General features: G+C 36.6%; 1 protein-coding gene across 15 annotated transcripts in view; it reads left to right on the forward strand.

The window, feature by feature from the left end:
- Nucleotides 1–19,736, forward strand: part of ZNF207 (zinc finger protein 207) — a 32,040-nt gene extending 12,304 nt beyond the window's left edge. For 3 of the 15 annotated variants that reach the window (XR_010124655.1, XR_010124656.1, XR_010124652.1), the window contains 8 exons: nt 733–803; nt 3,140–3,297; nt 4,484–4,576; nt 5,589–5,831; nt 7,108–7,267; nt 7,412–7,595; nt 11,227–11,281; nt 15,773–19,736. Coding sequence is in view for 5 of the 15 variants with exons in the window: in XM_063656159.1 (XP_063512229.1) it covers nt 733–803; nt 3,140–3,297; nt 4,484–4,576; nt 5,589–5,831; nt 7,108–7,267; nt 7,412–7,572 (886 nt within the window). In the remaining 10 variants the exon portion in view is untranslated. Of the gene's footprint in view, nt 1–732; nt 804–3,139; nt 3,298–4,483; nt 4,577–5,588; nt 5,832–7,107; nt 7,268–7,411; nt 8,263–11,226 lie in introns of those variants that run through there. The other 12 variants (XR_010124654.1, XR_010124657.1, XR_010124653.1 and 9 more) reach the window with 6 other exon arrangements.
- The last annotated feature ends 850 nt before the right edge of the window (nt 19,737–20,586 follow it).

Below are 20,586 nucleotides of genomic sequence, written 5' to 3' on the forward strand. Positions count from 1 at the left end.
CTCTGTCACCCAGACTACAGTGCAGTGGCTCAGTCACAGCTTACTGCAGCCTTGACCTGCTGGGTTCAAGTGATCCTCCCACCTCAGCCCTCTGAGTATCTGGGACTACAGGCGCACTCTACTGCACCCAGCTAATGTTTAAAATTTTTGCTTTTTTAAAAACATACGGTCTCACTTTTTGCCCAGCCTGGTCTTGAACTCCTGGGTTCAAGCAGTCCTTGAGCTTTGGCCTCTCAAAACTTCTGGGATTACAGGCATGAGCTGCTGCACCTAGCCAAATAAAAAATCTCATTTCACAGGGTACATTCATTCAATCTTTTTCTTTTCAAAATCCAACACAACTCTGAAATAGAGATTTCTTCTTTTTCTTTAATACTCTGTGTGGATATTTTCCAAGTGGAAAAAGTGGTGAATTTGCTTTCCCATTACACATATTTTAGATGAGGCCTCTTGTACATATTGAGAGTATATTTGTTCTCAATGACTTTAAATGTTTTGTCAACATTTTTTTTTCTTTTATTGGTAAACCAAAGAGTTTGCTGGGTTTTAGATAATTTATTTTGATAGGATTGTTACAGTGTGTTGTGTGTTCTTTCAGCTTTGATTCATTTCAATATTAGAGGTCAGATTCAAGTCTTCTATCTAGTGTTGTTTCAGGCTTTAGCCAGAATATTTTTTAATGGTTTATGCTGTTCATTAACTTACTGTTTCTTGAAATTTGCTTTCTAATAGAATGATGCCAATGGGTGGAATGATGCCACCTGGACCAGGAATACCACCTCTGATGCCTGGAATGCCACCAGGTATGATATGTTAGACAATTTCCTTTTAATATGATGTACAGGCTTTATTTCTAAGTTGTTTTAGACGTCCGTGGGCATTAATATAATGAAATTTAAAAATTTTTGTAAGTTGCAAGTTCCCGTGAGAAGTGTTATATGGACCCTTTTTTAAAAAATTGTATTTTAGTAGATATCTGGGCTCACTGAAACCTCTGCCTCGCGGGTTCAGGCGATTCTTCTGCCTCAGCCTCTTGAGTAGCTGGGATTACAGGCACCTGCCACCACGCCTGGCTAATTTTTGTGTATTTAGTAGAGACGGGGTTTCACCATGTTGACCAGGTTGGTCTTGAACTTCTGACCTCAGGTGATCCACCCACCTCAGCCTCCCAAAGTGCTGGGATTACAGGTGTGAGCCACCACACCTGGCTGGCCCTTTCTTGAAGTTTGAAATAGATGATAGGTTTCAAAGCAGCCAAAGTGAGTCACGGCCTATGTGCTGAATCTCACATACTTAGAGCGCTTGTATTTGTTAGGAATGTTTTAGACAAGTAATAGAGAAATCCAACAAACTTTTTTTTTTTTTTTTTTTGAGATGGAATCTCGCTCTGTCACCCAGGCTGGAGCATGATCTTGGCTCACTGCAACCTCTGCTTCCGGGGTTCAAGTGATTCTCCTGCCTCAGCCTCCCGAGTAGCTGGGAGTACAGGCGCCCACTACCACGCCTGGCTCATTTTTGTATTTTTAGTAGAGACGGAGTTTCACCATGTTGGCTAGCTGGTCTCAAACTCCTGACCTCATGTTATCTGTCTGCCTTGGCCTCCCAAAGTGCTGGGATAACAGGCATGAGCCACTGTGCCCAGCCCCAACAAACTATATTAAATGGTGTAGGCATTTATTGTCTCAGTCAACAAAAAAGTGGTAGATTCAGTGGCTCAATGATATTTATTAACCCATGCTTTTTTGACTTTGCTCACCTTAGCTTTTTTTTCTCAGAAACGTCATTTGGTTATAAGACAGCTCAGACAAGAAGGGGTGTCGGTCGTAGTGCACTCTCCATTTTCTTTTCTTTTTTTTTTTTCCGAGACGGTGTTGGTCTGATACCCGTGCTGATGTGCCGTGGCACGATCATAGCTCAGTGCAGCCGCAGCCTCCCAAAGTGATGGGATTACAGGTGTGAGTGAGCCTCAGCACCTGGCCTCCTTTTTCTTCTATTTGAAAGCAAAATAACTTACCTAGAAGCTCTTTAGCTCCTTACGTATTATGCTGTGAGGGAACCTGGGAAATTAAGTATATAGAATTTGGCCTATAAAGCAGGAAATACAGCACAAGGAAAGGGATTTGGTTGGCCAGCAAGATGTGCCACACAAGGCTATTAGTTTTTTGTGGTTTTTTTTTCGTTTTTGTTTTTTGAGATGGAGTCTTGCTCTGTCGCCCAGGCTGGAGAGCAGTGGTGTGATTTAGCTTACCACAACATCCGCCTCCTGGGTTCAAGCGATTCTCTCCTGCCTCAGCCTCCTGAGTAGCTGGGATTACAGGCGTGTGCCACCACACCCGACAAATTGTTGTATTTTTAATAGAGATGAGGTTTCACCATGTTGGTCAGGCTGGTCTCGAACTCCTGACCTCGTGATCCGTCTGCCTCGGCCTCCCAAAGTGCTGGGATTATAGTCGTGAGCCACTGCACCCAGCCCTAGCCTGCTTTTTATGTTGGTGTGTTTGCCTTCCATAGCGTATTTAAAGTACTGAAATGATAGTTGATGTAAATGGACACAGGAAAAATAAAGCATCAACAAACTGAATAATTGCGAGGCAGTTCCATATACATTATGTTGTGATACATATTTAGGTATTTAAAAGAATACAGAATAATAACTGATGTTCATTTGAGAATGTGAAGTCATTAAAAGTTTTGTCATGTTGAAGTTTAAAGTATGTAGTAGTGATGTGTTTAACTTTGGAAAAGTTTTTATTGTTCATGATATTTGATTCATCAGTTTTTACTGTAATTTGCATTAGGGTTGAGGGAGCATTTAAATATCTGTCTTGTAGATGATTGAAATAATTCTTTTATATATTGCAAGAAGTTTGCTAAATCAGTGGGACCAGTAAGCATAATTGCCAAATGTTTTGCCCATGCAGCAGGGTCTAGTGTTATCTTCCACTTTGTAAAATTCTGAAGCAGTACAAAGGAAGGGAAAATTTAAGGTAAGAATGTTGCATGGGGCAAATGCCTAAGTTCCTTGGATTTAGTCGAGTCATTGAGCAGTTAATTGTTAATAACTTTGTAGTATAGAAGCGTTTTTTCCTACACTAAATTTTTCAGTGACTCAATTTCCCCAAACATTTCTTCTCTGCAGGTATGCCCCCACCTGTTCCACGTCCTGGAATTCCTCCAATGACCCAAGCACAGGCTGTTTCAGCGCCAGGTATTCTTAATAGACCACCTGCACCAACAGCAACTGTACCTGCCCCACAGCCTCCAGTTACTAAGCCTCTTTTCCCCAGTGCTGGACAGGTAAGGTGAAAATCCTGAAAAGGAGTGCACTTATATTTAAAGATAAAGTACAGTTGTTTACAGAAGTCTGAAATTTTCATAGGTCAATTTTTTAAATAATATTTTTAATATTATTTATTAAATATACTAAAAGGTGGCTTATCCACTTCCATGTTTACACACTGATTTCCTCTACCCATAAAAGGTAGAATGGAGCCAAAGTTAGTATGTTACTTTTTCATAGTTGTGAACCCTCTATTTATTCTTAGTTGTTTTTTTTTTTTTTTTTTTTAAGCTAATGAAAGTTTAATATCTGGAGTGTTTAGAAGTTTTCCTTTACTGACTAAACTGTGAATGGAAGGACACCAAAGGCAAAGATGAGCATTCTTAAGATGGTAGCAAATCATTTGTCAGGCTCTGCCTCTAGTACGGAACAGTGACGAGCTATAATGCCGCACTTATGCTAAAATGGCGTAATTTAATGGCTTTTGACCTAGGCACACTAGTATTTCTTACTGGTCTTTTTTCAAAGCTTTTAAAAGTTTTTTTCCAGAGCATAAGTGAAAGATGCTTCTTCTGTTCTATATGGTGTGCACATAATGGTTAACACCTTTGCTTTTTTTCCTCGTTTCATTGAGAATTAAGCAGATTCAGATTTAATTTATTCAGAATTTAGATCAGGATCTATGTTTATTCATTTTCTTTTTTAGATTATCCCTTAGATTTTTTTAAATTGTTTTTTTCTGTTTGTGGGTGCTAAATTAAAAGCATTTTCTTTAAGTGCCTTTTGTTAAGCACGTTAACCTAGCGTTTATGGTGGGTGGGAATTTTATGTATTGAGAGATGTAAAACTTTTGGCAAAAATCTTTTGTAGAGAATCATTGATACAGAATTGGATTGAAGTGTCAGTATTTGTACATCATTATTCTCAGTTTCAGGTATCGTTCTTGAAATAATGCAAAACAGTAGTTTTAGAAAAGAAACTAGTTAACTAGGTTTTATTGGTATAGAATTAAAATTTTGAGGCTCATACTTTAATTTTGTTTATTGTAAATGCATTAACTGCCTGCCTTTTAAAATAAGTGACATTTGATTGCATTAAATTTTGCATTTACAAATATGCAATCTACTAAAAAGTCTACCACATGGCTTATTTTGACCCATTTGTTTGGAGACTTTTCATTGTTTCCTTTCTTTTATGCTACAGATGGGGACACCTGTCACAAGCTCAAGTACAGCTTCATCCAATTCAGAAAGTCTGTCTGCATCTTCTAAAGCTCTGTTTCCTAGCACAGCACAAGTACGCAGGAAGTTGCAGTTTAAAATTGTTAAAATGGCTTTATAACTTAACCCTTTGGACCCTACTTAAAAAATGAATATTTTTCCAAAAATATACTGTGTTTACTTTTTTAAAGCAAAATTAATGCTATGTAAGTCAAATGGTATTTAAAAATTTGAATTCATACTAAACAAAACTACCCCGAACTCCTGTGGTTCTAAAGGGTTAAAAGCATGTAAGCAGTAAATGCATTATAGTGGCCAATGGTTAGCCTGATGCATGATTAAGGTATTTTGATTTAATGCTGTTTAATGCATCACATTTAATGTAAGAAAATTTAATACTGCTTTGGTTCTAAAGTTGGTCTAGTCTACATGTTTTAGATGTGTGGTATTATGAAAAATAACACATTTGTTACTGATAACTTGCTACTTTAAAAGATCCTGCTAAATTAACCGTTTTGTCCATGATAATTATCCAGCCATTGTTAATTTGGAGGGGATTATATATACATATATGTGTATATATATAAAAAAAAAATACTACTAAAGGATGTATTTTTAATGTGTCACCATTTTACACTCATTGTTCATGTTATACTTAGTAACTGGAGTTTAAACTCATATTCTGTAGTTTTTTTTTTTTCAGCTGTTTGATAGATTAATAACTAATTAATAGAACATTCAAAATAGAACACATGCTATTCTAAGATACTGTATTTCAGCAATCTGGAATAAATACAAAGCATTGTAAATTTAATTTTTGGTGAGGAGGTAGAAGACATGTAACAAGTTAAATATACAGTCTTATTTCCACTCTTGTGTTGTGGATGTGACTTTAACCCAGCATCTTTTGATATTTTAATGGGTTATCTTGAATTTTGTGGAGTGTTTCTCACATGTTAACTTTGTTTTAATTTCATTTAAAGTTTGGTCCTTTATTTAATGTTGATGGCTTGTTTTAAGTTAAACTGTTGTAGATATAGTTAATTTAAAGTTTTGAAGTTTTGTTGATGAAGTATTGTATTTTACAGGCTCAGGCAGCTGTCCAAGGACCTGTTGGTACAGATTTCAAACCCTTAAATAGTACCCCTGCAACAAGTACAGAACCCCCAAAGCCTACATTCCCTGCTTATACACAGTCTACAGCTTCAACAACTAGTACAACAAATAGTACTGCAGCTAAACCAGCGGCTTCAATAACAAGTAAGCCTGCTACACTTACAACAACTAGTGCAACCAGTAAGTTGATCCATCCAGATGAGGATATATCCCTGGTAAGTTGCTTTTAGTTTTCTACGAGCAGCATTTGATTTAAAGCCATTATAGCAGTTCGTCCCTTTAAAATAAGTGTTATTTTGTACTCAGGTGGTCTGTGATCTGGTTTAATGCTTACTAAGTGGTTTTTGCCATTCTGATTCTTAAGAAATCATAAAATACTTAAAAGTGGACGGATATTTCATGTTTTGGTCTTAGATGCTTTCTCTCCCCTTCCTGCAGACTGTTTCTAAAAGAAGACAGTAAGTCAGGTTCTTAACTCTCTTAAAAATCATTTTAGTTAAACATAAGTTTGCAAATGTTAATTGAATAAACGTTAAGTGTGAAGTAGAATCTGCAGATCCCTTAAGTCCCATATAAATGAATTAATTTTGATACAAAGTTTAGAATGTTGATAATGGCCAGGTGTGGTGGCTCACACCTATAATTCCAGCACTTTGGGAGGCCAAGACAGGCAGATCACTTGATCAGGAGTTCAAGACCAGCCTGGCCAACATGTTGAAACCTCATCAATACAAAAATTAGCAGTGTGTAGTGGCGGGCGCCTGTAATCCCAGCTACTCGGGAGGCTGAGGCGGGATCATCAGTTGAACCTGGGAGGCGGAGGTTGTGTTGAGCCAAGATTACACCACTGCACTCCAGCCTGGGCAACAGAGCAAGGCTCCATCTCAAAAAAAAAAAGAAAAAGAAAAAATGAAATGTTGGCTGGGTGCTCAGTGGCTCACACCTGTAATCCCAGCACTTTGGGAGGCTGAGGCGGGTGGATCACCTGAGGGTCAGGAGTTCGAGACCAGCCTGACCAACATGGAGAAACCCCATCTCTACTAAAAATACAAAATTAGCCGGGCATGGTGGTGCATGCCTGTAATCCCAGCTACTCCGGAGGCTGAGGCAGGAGAATTTCTTGAACCCGGGAGGCGGAGGTTGCGGTGAGCCGAGACCAGGTTATTGCACTCCAGCCTGGGCAATGAGTGAAACTCCGTCTCAAAAAAAAAGAATGTTAATAACAATACTTCATTAGATAGTTTCTTGTTGAAGCAATTTGTAATTCCTGGAAAGTCGTCAGCCATGCTTCAAGTTTACAAATAGGTGAAGTTTTAAGGTATCTGGAGTTTGAGTAGTTGGATTGGTTTGTCTGGCAAAAGTGAATAGTTGGGATGTAAGGGTAAATTTTTGAAAATTACTCTTAACGTTGTAAGAGTTTAGATGCATGGCTTTATGCTTGATGAGCCTCTGCATTCGAGTATTTAGCCTTGTGCTTATTTTTATTCCCAGGAAGAGAGAAGGGCACAGTTACCTAAGTATCAACGTAATCTTCCTCGGCCAGGACAGGCCCCCATTGGTAATCCACCAGTTGGACCAATTGGAGGTATGATGCCACCACAGCCAGGCATCCCACAGCAACAAGGAATGAGACCCCCAATGCCACCTCACGGTATTCCTCTTTTTATGTTTTTCATATTTAGTGGATTTTCTAAGTTCACGCATAAAATATTAAATTTATCTGCAGTATACGTTGCATTTAAAAGTACAATGCGTAACAATCTATTTTTTTGTGTTTGAAATTCTTGTTTTTTAGGTCAGTATGGTGGTCATCATCAAGGCATGCCAGGATACCTTCCTGGTGCTATGCCCCCGTATGGGCAGGGACCGCCAATGGTGCCCCCTTACCAGGGTGGGCCTCCTCGACCTCCGATGGGAATGAGACCTCCTGTAATGTCGCAAGGTGGCCGTTACTGATCTTACTTCATCCAGTCTAATAGGTTTGGAGATTAAACCTTTTCTCAACTTGTGCTGTTTATATAGCCAAGCTTCCGTCAATAAGGCTTCATTGTGACTTTAACAAACATTATCTTCCCACATACCAGGAACTATTGGACATTTATTTTACATGGGAAAAATTATTTGGAATAATAAAGCAGGAACTTTTCCTGAAGTTGCAATTTATACTGTATGGCTTCTTTTTCATGTTTCATCTAGGTTTTTAGAAGTGAAGTATAGTAAATTTGGTTCGTTAAATTGTGAAGGCGCTGGAATTACATGAACATACCACCTTAGTAAAGGCAAGTTCTGTAAGCTTACATTGCTATTTGTAAAGTTTGCCTTCACAGCATTTCAGATGCTATTGGACTTCATGTCCCCAACCTAGCTTGGTGAGGGCTGTAACTGTTTCCAAGTACTTGTACATTGGAAGTCTGAATGTGTAACAATATTTAATGTATTTAGAGTTCCTCATGTTGCAGGGTTTAAGAAATCTGACCCACCAAGGTCATGTGACTTTTCTGTACTGTTAAACTTCATTGTAATAAAATGAGAGAAAAATTTATGCCTTTTTATTCATAACCCAGCTGTGGACCACTGCCTGAAAGGTTTGTACAGATGCATGCCACAGTAGATGTCCACATAATAAAATTCATAGTTACCAATGCAGTTTTGATATATCATTGGATTCTGTCTTTGAGTTGTAGGTTATTAGCTGCATGTTTTAAACTGAATTTGCATAGAGTTGTATGTTAATGTTTCAGTTAAGAGAAAAACTTAGATACGTGAGTCATTACATAATGGGTATGAAATCTTTATAATCACCCTTCCACCCTCTATGGTGTCAGTACACATCACGTGTCATAGATACTTAAAATGTAAATGTTAACACTTTTCTTTTCTGCTGAGATGTTTAGAGCCTAGTGCCAGACCCATTCATTTCCTTTTGATTATTTTTGAGACTCAGTACTGCATGGACCTCAGAAGCTTTTCAGGTGCAAACTTCTAGAAGCTTAGGTGCATGCAGTAATAGCTTCTTGTGCTGTTAATGGGTTGTTATATATTATTCTAAGTGTAATGCTGAGAATCTAAATGTGTCTCTGTTGGGATGGTTAACAGATGGATTCGCAATTTTTAATTTTATTATGTTCCTGGAAGATTACATTATTCATTTGAGTACCTTCTGTTATTAAGCCTAGGTAGCCTTACTGTGCAACTTTTTATTTATCCTTGGAAATTTTGAATGTTGTGTTCTTACAGAGAGCTTTTCTGTAGAGATGACTGCTGTTCAATATTTTGTGTTGCAACCTCTTAAAATAATAGCTCTTGTTGACCTTTTTGGGATCTGTTTTTCTGATCTTTACTTTTGCAGGGTAGTTTTATGATTTTTTAGGCATCAAATAACCTATGCAAAGTATTAATATAATGAACTCAAATTGAGTTTTTCTCATTATAAAGTTAAGACTTCTAAGAAAATGGTAACATTTCTTTATAATTTTCCTGTGAAGGTATAGATAAAAGACATGAACTCTGAAGTTGTATGGAAAAAAGGGCTTTAATTTTGAAGGAAAATATATTGAAAAGTGATTTAGCCATCACAAAAGAGTTTGTATTTATGTGACAGATAAAAGTCATACCTTTAAGCAAAACATTGCAAGTATTATAAAGCTGAATGCTATTTTAACTCAAATTGGCTGGGTGCAGTGGCTCACGCCTGTAATCCCAGCCCTCTGGAAGGCTGAGATGGGAGGATTGCTTGAGTCCAGGAGTTTGAGACCAGCCTGGCCAACATGGCAAAACCCCACCTGTACAAAACATTTAAAAATTAGCCAGGCGCGTTAGTGTGTGTCTGTGGTCCCAGCTGCTCAAGAGGCTGAGGAAGAAGGATCTTCCTTCTTCCGAGGCTGCGGTGAGCTATGTTCACTCCAGCCTGGGCAACAGAGCGAGACTTTGTCAAAAAATAAATTAAAATATCTGATTATTTGGCTTCAATGATTTTGGCTCCTGTGCTTGTGGTACCATAGTGGTACAAAAATTTTCATAGTTTGAAAATAAAACGTACATATTTTGCCAGTAATGTATTGCCTTCTGCCAGCAGCCAAGTCCCAAACCACTTTCCCCTCTGAACCTCTGCTTACCTAAATGGTTTCAAAATTAATACATGCGGCTTTGATTTGGCAGCACACTTAATATACTGCTGAAGGATAACTTGTGTTGAAAATCTTTAAGATAAAAATGGTATGATAGGCCGGGCGCAGTGGCTCACGCCTGTAATCCCAGCACTTTGGGAGGCCCAGGCGGGCGGATCACGAGGTCAGGAGATCGAGACCATCCTGGCTAACATGGTGAAACCCCGTCTCTACTAAAAATACAAAAAATTAGCCGGGCGTAGTGGCGGACGCCTGTAGTCCCAGCTACTCTGGAGGCTGAGGCAGGAGAATGGTGTGAACCCGGGAGGCGGAGCTTGCAGTGAGCGGAGAGATCGCACCACTGCACTCTAGCCTGGGCGACAGATCGAGACTCCGTCTCAAAAAAAAAAAAAATGGTGTGATTAAATTTAGAATAATTAAGTAAGGGATGCTTTCCTAAATTCTCAAGAATTTCATTTGTACGGTTATTGACAAACTGCAATAGGGTTAGTAGGCCTGTTTCAGAAATTATGTGAAGCTTTATTTGCATTTTATGCAAAGAAGGTTGATACTTTGTAGCAAGGTTTTTTGCTCTTTGTGTAGGTCTGATGGGCAAAAATGGAACTTTTAAATATGGGATATAATTCTAATTAAAAATTAATTCAAAGTGTTAGGCATTGGCACATAAAACTTAAGCTCATGAGTTCCTGAGTCTGTAGCTATAGGCTCAGAGGTGGTGTACCCATTTAATATATTTGAAGTGTAATTTTTGCATGCATCCAAACGTAAGTAAGCTTCTAGAAAATACCTTTTATCTAAATGCTTCTGGGGTCCATAGTGTGGTTGAATTATGAGTGGAGCAAATTGTATTCATATAATTAACTCTGACTCAACCTTCCTTAAGTAATAGATGAAGTTGAGTCAAAGTGGATGCCAACTGCCCTCACAGAAGGCAACTTTTGGGACTTGATAATTCAGGCAAGCATTGTGATTGTCATAATTAAGGAAGCTGTAAGGTTAGTAGGGCTGGCAGCTTTGGCTCTACCTTACATCCACCCCTTTTAGAAAAATAAGAAAACATTTTGTCTGGCACTAGTTTCTGTTGTGTAAGTTTTCATACTGTGTAACAGTAACAAGACTACAGCAGGTGAGGATTAATTTTTGAGTGGCTGCTGGAATTACTTGATTTGAATACTTAGTATTTTAGTAGTCTCACACATTTGCCATTAGGTATGAATAAAATATTCCTACTGTACTCCTATTCCACCAAGTTACATTTTGAACTTAGACTCACCTTAATTAAACTTAATTAATTGGGGAGGGTGATTCCCCAACAAAAAGAAGTACGGGCTCAGAATGGAATTGTAGTGGACAGTAGTTAAAAACAAAGCTGCTCCTTTTGCTTGCTTGATCATTGGGATTTTTTAAAAAAAAAACTTAATGCATGTCTTTTAAATTAATTGGGAACTGTTTTTCTAAAATTAAAATTTTCTTCTTCCTATAGCCCTGCCATAGGACAGGCTGAGGCTGAGTCTCAGTGTTGCCCTGTTCAGTCTGAGGCAAGTGGGATTTATTTTATTCCTTATAGGGGCTTTCACAGCTTTATGGCTGTTGGATATTTATGTCCCCAAACTTGCAGCAAGTTTGGTGAAGGCCCCTAAATTTAATTAAACTTAGGATTTTTATACTCTTTTGGCAGAGAAGGCTCTATATTAATATTCACGTTTGACTGTGGTGTTAACATAAGTATTTCGTATGCAATTTTATGTAATTTGCTTTGTGTTACATAATTAACAGCTTCAGTAAAGCTTGTGTTACTATATTGAACTTCAGTAAATTGACAAAATTTGATATTTTTGATTTGGAGGCAAGAAATGTTTCATTCAAATTTTTTACTTTCACTTCTAGGAAAATCTTACTGGTTTTATTTTCTCCATAAACTATTAAATTTAACCTCAAGGATAAGTTTAATCATTGGAAATGCCACTGGATACTGAAATCTGCATTCTTTTTTTTGAGACGGAGTTTCACTCTTACCACCCAGGATGGAGTGTAGTGGTGCGATCTCGGCTCACTACAACCTCTGCCTCCCGGGTTCAAGCGATTCTCCTGCCTCAGCCTCCCGAGTAGCTGGGATTATAGGCTCCCGCCACCACATCTGGCTATTTTTTCAGTAGGGATGGGGTTTTGCCGTGTTGGCCAGGCTGGTCTCAAACTCCTGACCTCAGGTGATCCACCTATCTCAGCCTCCGAAAGTGCTGGAGTAACAAGTGTGAGCCACCGTGCCTGGCCAAAATCTGCATTCTGTTTTGTGGGGTTTTTTTTGTTTGTTTGTTTGTTTTTGAGACAGAGTCTCGCTCTGTCACCCAGGCTGGAGTGTAGTAGCACGATCTCAGCTCACTACAACCTCCACCTCCTGGATTCAAGCGATTCTCCTGTCCCAGCCTCCCGAGTAGCTGGGACTACAGGTGTGTGCCACCATGCCTGGCTAATTTTTTGTATTTTTAGTAGAGACAGGGTTTCACCATGTTAGCCAGGATGGTCTCGATCTCCTGACTTTGTGATCCCCCTGCCTCGACCTCCCAAAGTGCTGGGATTACAGGCGTGGGCCACCACGCTTGTCCAAAATCTGCATTCTTAATCACAAACTTATGCATTGAATGTTAAGGCTAAAAGGTCATCTGGAAATGCTTAAATTTTAAAATGTTTTCAAGCCTCACCACATTAGAGCAAATGTTAATGTAGAGCCCTGTAAAGGTGGGAAGGTGGTGTCTATGTGTGTGCTTGTGTATGTGGGGGTATAGACCATATAGTTGATATAACAACAGAATTTGGGTGTTACAGACCTTTCAGCATGGATGGATTACTAATTTTCAGGTATCAAAACTGAAATTTGATACCTGATCCTGTGGTAAAGTATGTTAAACTATGGTTTTGGAGTGATTATTTTGAGGTTCATTTTCAGCCTCACTGAACAGTGTTTTATGCACATATGAAAAGTATCCACATTTGTTTCCAACTAAAATTTGCTTTTATTTGATGAGAAAAGTTGTGTGTGTGTGTTTATTGTAGGGAATAATTAGGGAATTGGAAGAGAGGCCAAAAACAAACCTGAATTACTTTGTTTCTTGTGTTTGAGCCACAATTCTATCCAGATAGCAGTTTACTCTGAGTAGTAACAATGAACAAACAGTATAGCATTTAGCAAACCTGGAATTGTTTGTATATGGTTTTCATTCTTGGAAGCATAAAGACAAAATATGCATTAAATGAATTACAAATTTTGACTTGTTAAATAACATGTTTTTCACTATAACTTAATAGGATTTTTATATTTAAAGAATTTTGTTGCTTCCATGACAAAATATTCCATTGGACTATTTTATAACCTCACTAATCAACATTTAAGAGTCCCTAATTGGAGATCTGTTTTCTCTATTACCTACCATCCCCCAATATGCTGAAATCTTTCTAAGTTGCTTATCTTAATTCTAATGGTGATAATTGAAAAAAGTGTGCTGGAAATACAGGCTCTTATCTGCTTGAGCACTGGGGGTGGGAACGATTTAGTAATGTCATAATCTGTTGAAGGTAATATCTATAGATAACTAAGATAGTTCCTTTTTTTTTTTTTTTTTTTTTTTGTAGTTCTGTGACTCAGACAAATAAGATTTCGAGAATTATGTAGTTTTTAGGTGTCTGTAACATCCACTGGTAAAACTTGTCAAATGAAAGAAAATGGTGAAGTCATCACTTTAACTGAGTCAAAATTTTGTTTGAATAAGGTGGTGAAAGTAGACATGTACCCTAGAAGTAGATACTCTAAAATTTATACAGACATGAATGTCTTTTTTAAAAGGTTGTCATTATTGACCTAATATTGAATAATCTTTCTGCGTTATTCCAAATTGAAATTTGTTTGCTCTTCATTGTAACTTTTATGGAAAAGTCCTTTAAAAGGGGATTCAATTATAAGGCTATTTGGCTATAGGGCAGATTTTTATAAGTAAGCATTCCCCCAATTCCACTTATGCTAACTATCTCATGACAGTAAAGTTTACTCCTTTTTAAAAACCCTTTCTCAGTATTTTAATTTCTGTCACTGAATCATTTAAATAATAACCTTTTGTTTTTATAGCAAAGAAATCATCTGACTTTTCTGTGTGATGTTTCTTGGCAAAATAAGCACTTAATGATGTATGGTCATGTACATAATAGATATTCATTAATTTTGTGATTAGTGCTGAATTTTCTAAACTAGTATCTTAAGCTCTTAGGCACCCTATTATGGATCTAATTCAAACCAGTATGTAGGAAATGGAGAAGGTAGGACTTCAGTTTGAGCTTCCCAATAACTTTAAATATATCCACCTTTTCCAAGTGTTTAAGCCCTAAAACATCTATCTTTTCTTTTTTACCTGGCATTTTTGTTAGAACATAGATTTAAGTTTTAAAGTAACATTAGAAAAAATTCTTCAGTAAGATAATTGCTTTTAATAAGTACTATATTTTTCTTGCTCTTGGCTCTATACATTTTTGCATAATATTTTAGTCTTGAAAAGCTTTTCATTTTCTTAACTCTGGAAAATAATAGTTTGGAACTAAATTAGTTTGAGAAATCTGAATCATCTCTCTTTAAATCTGTTCAATTAGTCTCATGTATTCTCAGGGGAAAATGTCTTTATTTTACTAAGCGGAAGTAGTAGTCATATTGAGGCAGAAATTTGTAGCCCAAACGAGGTAGATCTTCGCTGAAACTAATTTGAACTATTCCTATTTGAAGCAAATTGAACACTATTATAAATCCAGACTGGCTAATTAGATGGAAACTTTGATGGTTAGGTTCTTTAAGAGGCATACAATCAGTTATGAGAATGTTTATATTTTAATTTTTATCAAAATAACCTCAGAGGAGGTACATGTGAGTAAACTGTCTTAATGGTTGATTACTTGGAACCCACCCATTAATTTAAATGATGTAATGGTCTATAAGGTAGTAATCTGGCACAGCTTCAGTAATGTGTGCTGTGTTTGTAAAAAGATCAAGTCCTTTATTGGCATTTTCTAAGCCCTCTGACATTGTTAGTGTCTGGGTTGGTTGGTTTGCATTTTACTATTATGGTTGAATCTGTGTTCCTTCACCATTGGTTAAGTCTGAGGAACTAACAGTGAAATTCATTGATGGCCAACTTGGATAAAAATGAAGAATGATATTTTCCCAGTTTACTACACATGGACCAATGGTGGTTATTTGGGAGAGAACACTGGGTAGTGTTGTTTGACTTAAGAACCTTAAATGTATTGAAAAGTAACAGCATTCTTGCTCATGATTTGCGTTTGTTACTGAGGTCTCAACATAGTATTTTAATGTAGCTTCTTATTAAAATTTTATTCATAAATAGTTTAGCAATCACAGAGGTCAAAAAAAAAAAAAAAAAGATTTGCACTATCATATCCCAGTCATTACTAATAAAATGAGGCTGCTTAAGTACCCAAGTGGAGCAAGGGAAGAGTTACTACAGTTACTGTAAGTCTGAGTTAGAAAAAAAACAGAGCATCTAGTTATTGAGCAAAGCCCCTTTTTACCTGTTCACTTATTCAAGGAGAAACAATGGAATTTGCTTCTCAGTACATGTTTTTAAAATTGAGAATCTCTGATGTGACAAAATCAATTTTTACGAAAGTTGAATTAAAAACTTTTAAAAATTGCTTGTCTGTGGGGGTGTGTCTACATATTCGTTTAAATTTAGAAATTCCTACATGTTTAAGATATATGCCCATCCCCTTTTTAGAGTAATCAAAAGTTCTATCACAATTCACATACTGGAATACATAGTAAAATTGAGATGTGTCCAAGAGATTTTCAGTGTTAATTAGCTCATTCTCAATAGACAATATAAGGTAACTTAACTTTTGTTAAAAAAAAAAAAAAATAGGGAAAAGTTTTAAATGTATTAGTATCAGGCTCTGAGGAAATTTAATGCACATTGACTTTTTAAACTATGGATTGAACTCCTCAGTTTAATACAATTTGTGTTTTTGTTAACTAGCAGCAGAATTTCAGCATTTGCTACTTACTGGTAGAGAAGAAAAATCCCACAGCCCTGCCAGTACAGGTTAGTTTAATCTGTAAGTACCTGATGTTCCTATTTTTTTCAAACATATCCATATAACTCACACAAGGAAGAAAGCTGTGCGGTTACTTAAATGTCAGTATAACTAATAATAGATCCATTGGACACTTTAAACGCTCAGTACTTGGGCCAAAGTAGATCTAGGTTTGCTAACCCCAGTTGTAATAGAGGTGTAATACTGCTCCTTTGTTATCTCCTTGTGCTTCAACCTAAGTAGATACATTGTACATAAAAGGAAAAGACAGTTTCAGTTGGCTATGCCCTTGTTGATAGATGATACGGAGTCCAGGGCTTTGGGTCCAGGGTCTTCTACTTAAGCTATTTCATGGTGGTTCTCTCATTCACCTTTTAACTTTTTACAGTAGGAATCAACCTAAGAAAGGCGAGTTTCCTCACATCAAGAAATGATAAGTGGTGTACAGTCATAAGCTAGAATATGTTTTTATAATGCTTTTTTGTTCTTTTAGCAACACTTGTAAATACAAGTACTGCTATTTTTGTTCTTTTTTTGTAAACTATAACGTATCCTGTTGGTGTACCAGTGAGTTCATTATACTGTGAACTAAGAATAACATACCTTTTTAATATTGAAAGTTGACTACCCATCAAGAAATGTAGCTAGATTCTTCATGTAACACTTTTGAGGGGCAGTGGGGACATAATGGGTTGTGGAAGATGTGTTTTAACATTTTTATTATTTTCTTTATTCTACCCGAGTTCATTGTTGTTTGAACCATCCTCTAAAGATTTCCTTTAACCTCTAAATGTTGTGCTTTTAGGTTGATAACAAACGTAAAGCACTGAGGAGGGAGGAATAAAGCATACAAGTTAATTTCTAATTTTCGCAAGCCTGAACCATCCTAATCTGATAGTAGGATGTATGGCTTCTTCCTTTTCACCTTGTGTGAGATGTTTAATTTGAGACGATCTAGCCATAAAACCTAGTAATCTTGAATTCCTCTTGAGCTGGATGGTGATTAGTCATTGTGAAAACAGATTATCTTTATATGGAAATTGTGCATATTGCTAAATTTTAAAACATGGATTTATCAGCTGATAATAAAATATATCTTACAAGATAACCACTTGTTTTTTAATGTAAAATTGCACAAGGGCTTAAGTTTCATTGCCTTTCACAGTTTAATCTGTATATGAAATGGTGTAGATACAGTGGAAATGGTTTTCCTTAAAACCATCTCTTTAAAGCTGCCTTTCTGGTGAGTACTATTTTATACTTTTATATATTATAATTTTAGCTTCTAAAATTAACTGAAATAGGACACTTTGATTAAAGAGGTGAGCACTCTGAATTTCTACATCTTTGGATATTACTTGAATCAAGAATATTAGAAAATTATTTTACCACCTGGCATTTCCCTTTTAATTTGCTAGTTCACTTTTTTCTGACCTTCACATAACAGACTATAAATACAAAAACTTTTAACACATAAATTATTTCATTTTGGTGAGATGGAATAAATGTTTAAAACTAGTATTTAAGAAAGTTCTTAAACATTTTCTTTTTAGTTGGCAGCCAAAAGATTTTTCTTAGTGCTTTGGAGACATTGCATAGGTGTAAAATTAAGATACCAGAACTTCATTCTGTTCTTGTTGAAGCTGTTGTTGCAGTGATTCATGAGCAGTAAGCTGGAGTTAAGAGTTGAAGAAGGATTTACCAAAATTGTTCATGCAGACCAGTTGCTTACAGGGTTTCTTTGAGAGGCTTAAAAATTTCAAAAGTATTATTTAAGCCACTCTAACCCTGCATGAAAAATTGGAGTTAGAAATACTGATTTCTGAGACCACATATACCAGTGAAAATTAGCTTCTGAGTAAATTTCTAATTTATGCCCTGCTTTATTTAGCCTCGCTATATGTAACACATGGATTATTTTTTCCCTCTAGTTTTTAACTACATCCTAGATTAAAATCAGCATATGCTAAGAATGTTTTTACATTCTATTTCCTCCTGTGATCTTTGAGAACCAATAATATTCAACTCTGATGCTTTTTAGTATGAACAATGATAGTTTTCTAAAATCTGAAAATCAATACCTGAGTATGTGATGTGGCAATGCATTCTTATAGATAAGCACTAAACAAAGTATGGAACCTCAATTTGTGTCTTTAAGATTTAAAGTGAAGTAAATTTCTAAGGAACTGTGTCCTTTCCTAGCAGGAATAAACAGTGAAAATTTGGTAAGTATTTAACTTTAAGTGCATGTAATAGTGATGAGAGTAAGTAGCTGCATTTCCATAGTATAAGATAATGTTTAAAAGTGAGCAATAATTATTGCATCTCTTTTGCGACTTAATGTAGATGTGTTTAACATTTTTTACAAATTTGTGTGCATAAAGATTAAATTGGAACATACCTTACTCCTTTGTCTGGTTTTTTTATTTTGTATGGTGCTTTAAATACTAATTTTATATTTCAAGCTTTTTACAGGGTAGAAATAAGTGGCTGTTAAAGAAAATACCTTCAAGAAGAATTATTTCAGTGTCCCTTTTTAAAACTCATTGATGGCTTTCAGTTTACTTAAGTCTTCTGTTTTTCAGCTCCAGTTAAAACTGACAATAGGCAGCTATCAAAAATGGAAAAAATCTTGTGCTCTTTCTGGAATATTAGAGGAATCAGTTAATAATAGTAAAGTGGTATTAACCCAATACCTGATTTGCAGTTTTTAAAGCAGTTTTTAAATTGAGAGAAAAGGGGCCGGGCCCAGCTGAGGCGGGTGGATCTCCTGAGGTCAGGAGTTTGAGACCAGCCTGGCCAACATAGTGAAACTCCGTCTCTACTAAAAATACAAAAATCAGCCAGGTGTGGTGGGACGTGCCTGTAACCCCAGCTACTCGGGAGGCTGAGGCAGGAAAATCACTTGAACCCGGGAGGAGGAGGTTGCAGTGAGCCGAGATGGCGCCATTGCACTCCAGCCTGAGTGAGAGAGCGAGACTCCGTCTCAAAAAAAAAGGGGGGGGGGGGTGATGAGATTTGGGAGTCTATTCCCTGGGATGTTGTATTAATAATAAAGTGATAATAAATGAAGGTTAAAGTGAAGTGTTCAATTGCTACACCAGGAAAGATTGATTATTTCTGAGGAAAAGGTCCGTTTATTTCCAAACTAGTCTGTAGTGGTTTAGAGTAAGCATTATTTTATGAAGTGGTACAAGATCACAAAGGTTAGTAAAGGGACCTGTCTGTCAGGTCAATCTTCAGTCTTCACTTTTACTGGCAAGGGATTATGTGAAGAGTAGGTCGTACAAGGGATATGATTGTAAGGAGGTCCTGAACAAAGCATGATAAATGTTAGTCCATGTGTATTATTAAATGGTCTAAAGAAAAATCATGACCGATCGCATAATTTTTAATGTAAGTAAACGAGCTCACTAAGGGTAATTAAATACTAGCTTTTAAAATTTAAAGTTCTCACAAATATTAGTGCATCTTGTCACTTTGATTTGTCACCTAGTTAAATAGCTGGAAGCTTGTGCAAATGAAAAATGAAATGGAAGACTACATTTGTATGTATATCTGTATAATTTTTGTTTACTAGTAGGTTCAGAGACAGAGAGATGTTCCTTAACATGTAGCCATGTAATTAGAACTCACAAGGGGCATCGAAATGTTTTTATTTTTCAGATGGTCTGGGGCTATTTACTTACTTTAAGTAAGCCAAGTCTGCCATTTGAAAAATGGTGCTTTATTTCCATATCTGAAGCCTGAAGTTATTTTTTAGTTTGTTTTCATCTAAAAGTGGAAAGATTTTTGCTTCTGCGTTATTAAGAGCCTCTTTGTTTGGAGAGATGGTTATCTCCTTCACTCATTAACCTTTGAGTGCTTGTTATCTACCAAGATGAATAAAATCTTTCATTTATTATTTATGATACTTGTCTGAGCCCATTTTTTAAATTTGTATCCAGAACAGTTATATATTAAGAAGATATTATGATATGCATCAGTTGTCCTGAGCAGTTTTTGTTGTATCCTGGGAACTGTAAGGAATAATTATTTTTATTAAATACAGAATGTCTACGGGGAAAAGTAAGGGGTAAAAGAGCACGCTTAGTGTGCATATTTTGTGTGTGATACTGTGTTGAAGTTGGATAGGTAGATGAGCCAGAAGAAACTGATTTAGAGTGAGCATAAAACTAGAGCTTGCAACCAAATCCTTGCTTTTCTATTATTTATTAGTTATATGACCTGAAACAAGTTACTTCTCAAATGGTAGTCATAAGTTTCATAGGTTTGTGAGAAACAAGTTAATATGTGTAAAAGAATTTGGCCTGGCACTTTGTAAGTGCTCAGTATTTTCTGTATGTTTACTTGAAAGAACTAACACACTATACATTTGTGCTAACCTTGTTAGACCACAGGAAATGGTGGGAGCAGACGGTTACTGCAAATCAAAAAATTTCATTTAGCACATATATATGAATGCCCACAGTGTGCTTTGATATTATCCTTTGCACATAGTAGAGAGGAAGTGCATCTGAGTAGAGACTTTGGAACTGAGGATTTAAGAAGCCAGCCTTTGCACAAAGTCTCATTGGGTAACAATGTTTTGGGTAGTAGGTGTGCAGAAACCATAAGATGGGAAAGCATAACATCTTGAACAAAGAATGAGGTCTGAATGGTGGGTGGGATGGGTGTGTGTGCATGTAAGGTGAGTGGAGATGGGAGAGAGAGATAGGCCAAGTCACACAATGGACCATGGTTTGAATGTCATTCT

The sequence above is a fragment of the Pongo pygmaeus genome, chromosome 19 (genome assembly GCF_028885625.2).
Source record: "Pongo pygmaeus isolate AG05252 chromosome 19, NHGRI_mPonPyg2-v2.0_pri, whole genome shotgun sequence".
NCBI classification, from domain to species: domain Eukaryota; kingdom Metazoa; phylum Chordata; class Mammalia; order Primates; family Hominidae; genus Pongo; species Pongo pygmaeus.